The sequence below is a fragment of the Odontomachus brunneus genome, unplaced genomic scaffold (genome assembly GCF_010583005.1).
Source record: "Odontomachus brunneus isolate Ranch 3 - 2012 unplaced genomic scaffold, Obru_v1 Obru_scaffold_071, whole genome shotgun sequence".
Taxonomy (NCBI): Eukaryota; Metazoa; Arthropoda; class Insecta; order Hymenoptera; family Formicidae; genus Odontomachus; species Odontomachus brunneus.
Window position 1 is genome coordinate 43,969 of NW_022639521.1, and position 828 is coordinate 44,796.

Below are 828 nucleotides of genomic sequence, written 5' to 3' on the forward strand. Positions count from 1 at the left end.
ACCGCATTTCCGGGAAAGAGAGCGTGCAGAGTCACAAGTACCAAGCGAAATAGGGAAACGACTTGATGCAGCATACGAGCTAGTTCGTATAAACTTAGCCAGAGCATTCCAGAAGCAAGGGAAATATTACAACCTACGCAAAAGGAACTGGAAACCGAAAATAGGCGACGTGGTATGGAAACGGAACCATGCGCTCTCAAGCAAGGAAAAAGCAATAAATGCAAAACTTGCCCCTAAGTTTTTAGGTCCGATGATAATAAAAAGAATCATATCTCCCGTAATTGTAGACTTACAGGACAAAAATAAAAAATGGTACAAACAAGTACACATACAGGATCTGAAAACAGAGAATGACCTGCATGACGTAACAACCGAGGAGGAGGGGATAAACGAAAACCAGGAATAAAAGGAAAGATCTCACAGCAAAAGGATGAGTAGAGTGATATTCGGCACAGCAGCTACATCGACAATAACAAGATGTCAAAACCTTTTGGTATCCAACTACTGGATTGGCTGGAAAGCTGGGAGCCACCAACCAAAAATAAACCACCGGTCTCAAACGTACCAAAACTAACGCAGACAATTACAGAAGGCGTGCAAACGGAGGCTTGCAATAATGGCAGGCAAGCCGACAAAAACCCAGAAGGGAAAACACCGGTATACACCAAGCCGCCGAGTAACAGGAGACAAGTAGTTTATATTTCAAGAGGCCGCAGCTTCGAACTTCCGCAATACGCGTCAGCATCTTCCCTAATTTATCATAGGTACATAGACGGGGAATACTGGCGGGTGGATTTTCATAAATCCGGAAGAATTAAAAAAGTGAGA

The 828-nt window shown here is 43.5% G+C and overlaps 1 protein-coding gene across 1 annotated transcript in view; it reads left to right on the forward strand.

The window, feature by feature from the left end:
* The first annotated feature begins 396 nt into the window (after positions 1-396).
* Positions 397-828, forward strand: part of LOC116846854 — a 560-nt gene continuing 128 nt past the window's right edge. Inside the window, exon 1 of the mRNA XM_032821206.1 lies at positions 397-789. Within this exon, the coding sequence (XP_032677097.1) occupies positions 478-789 (312 nt within the window). The 5' untranslated portion in view covers positions 397-477. The remainder of the gene's footprint in view (positions 790-828) is intronic.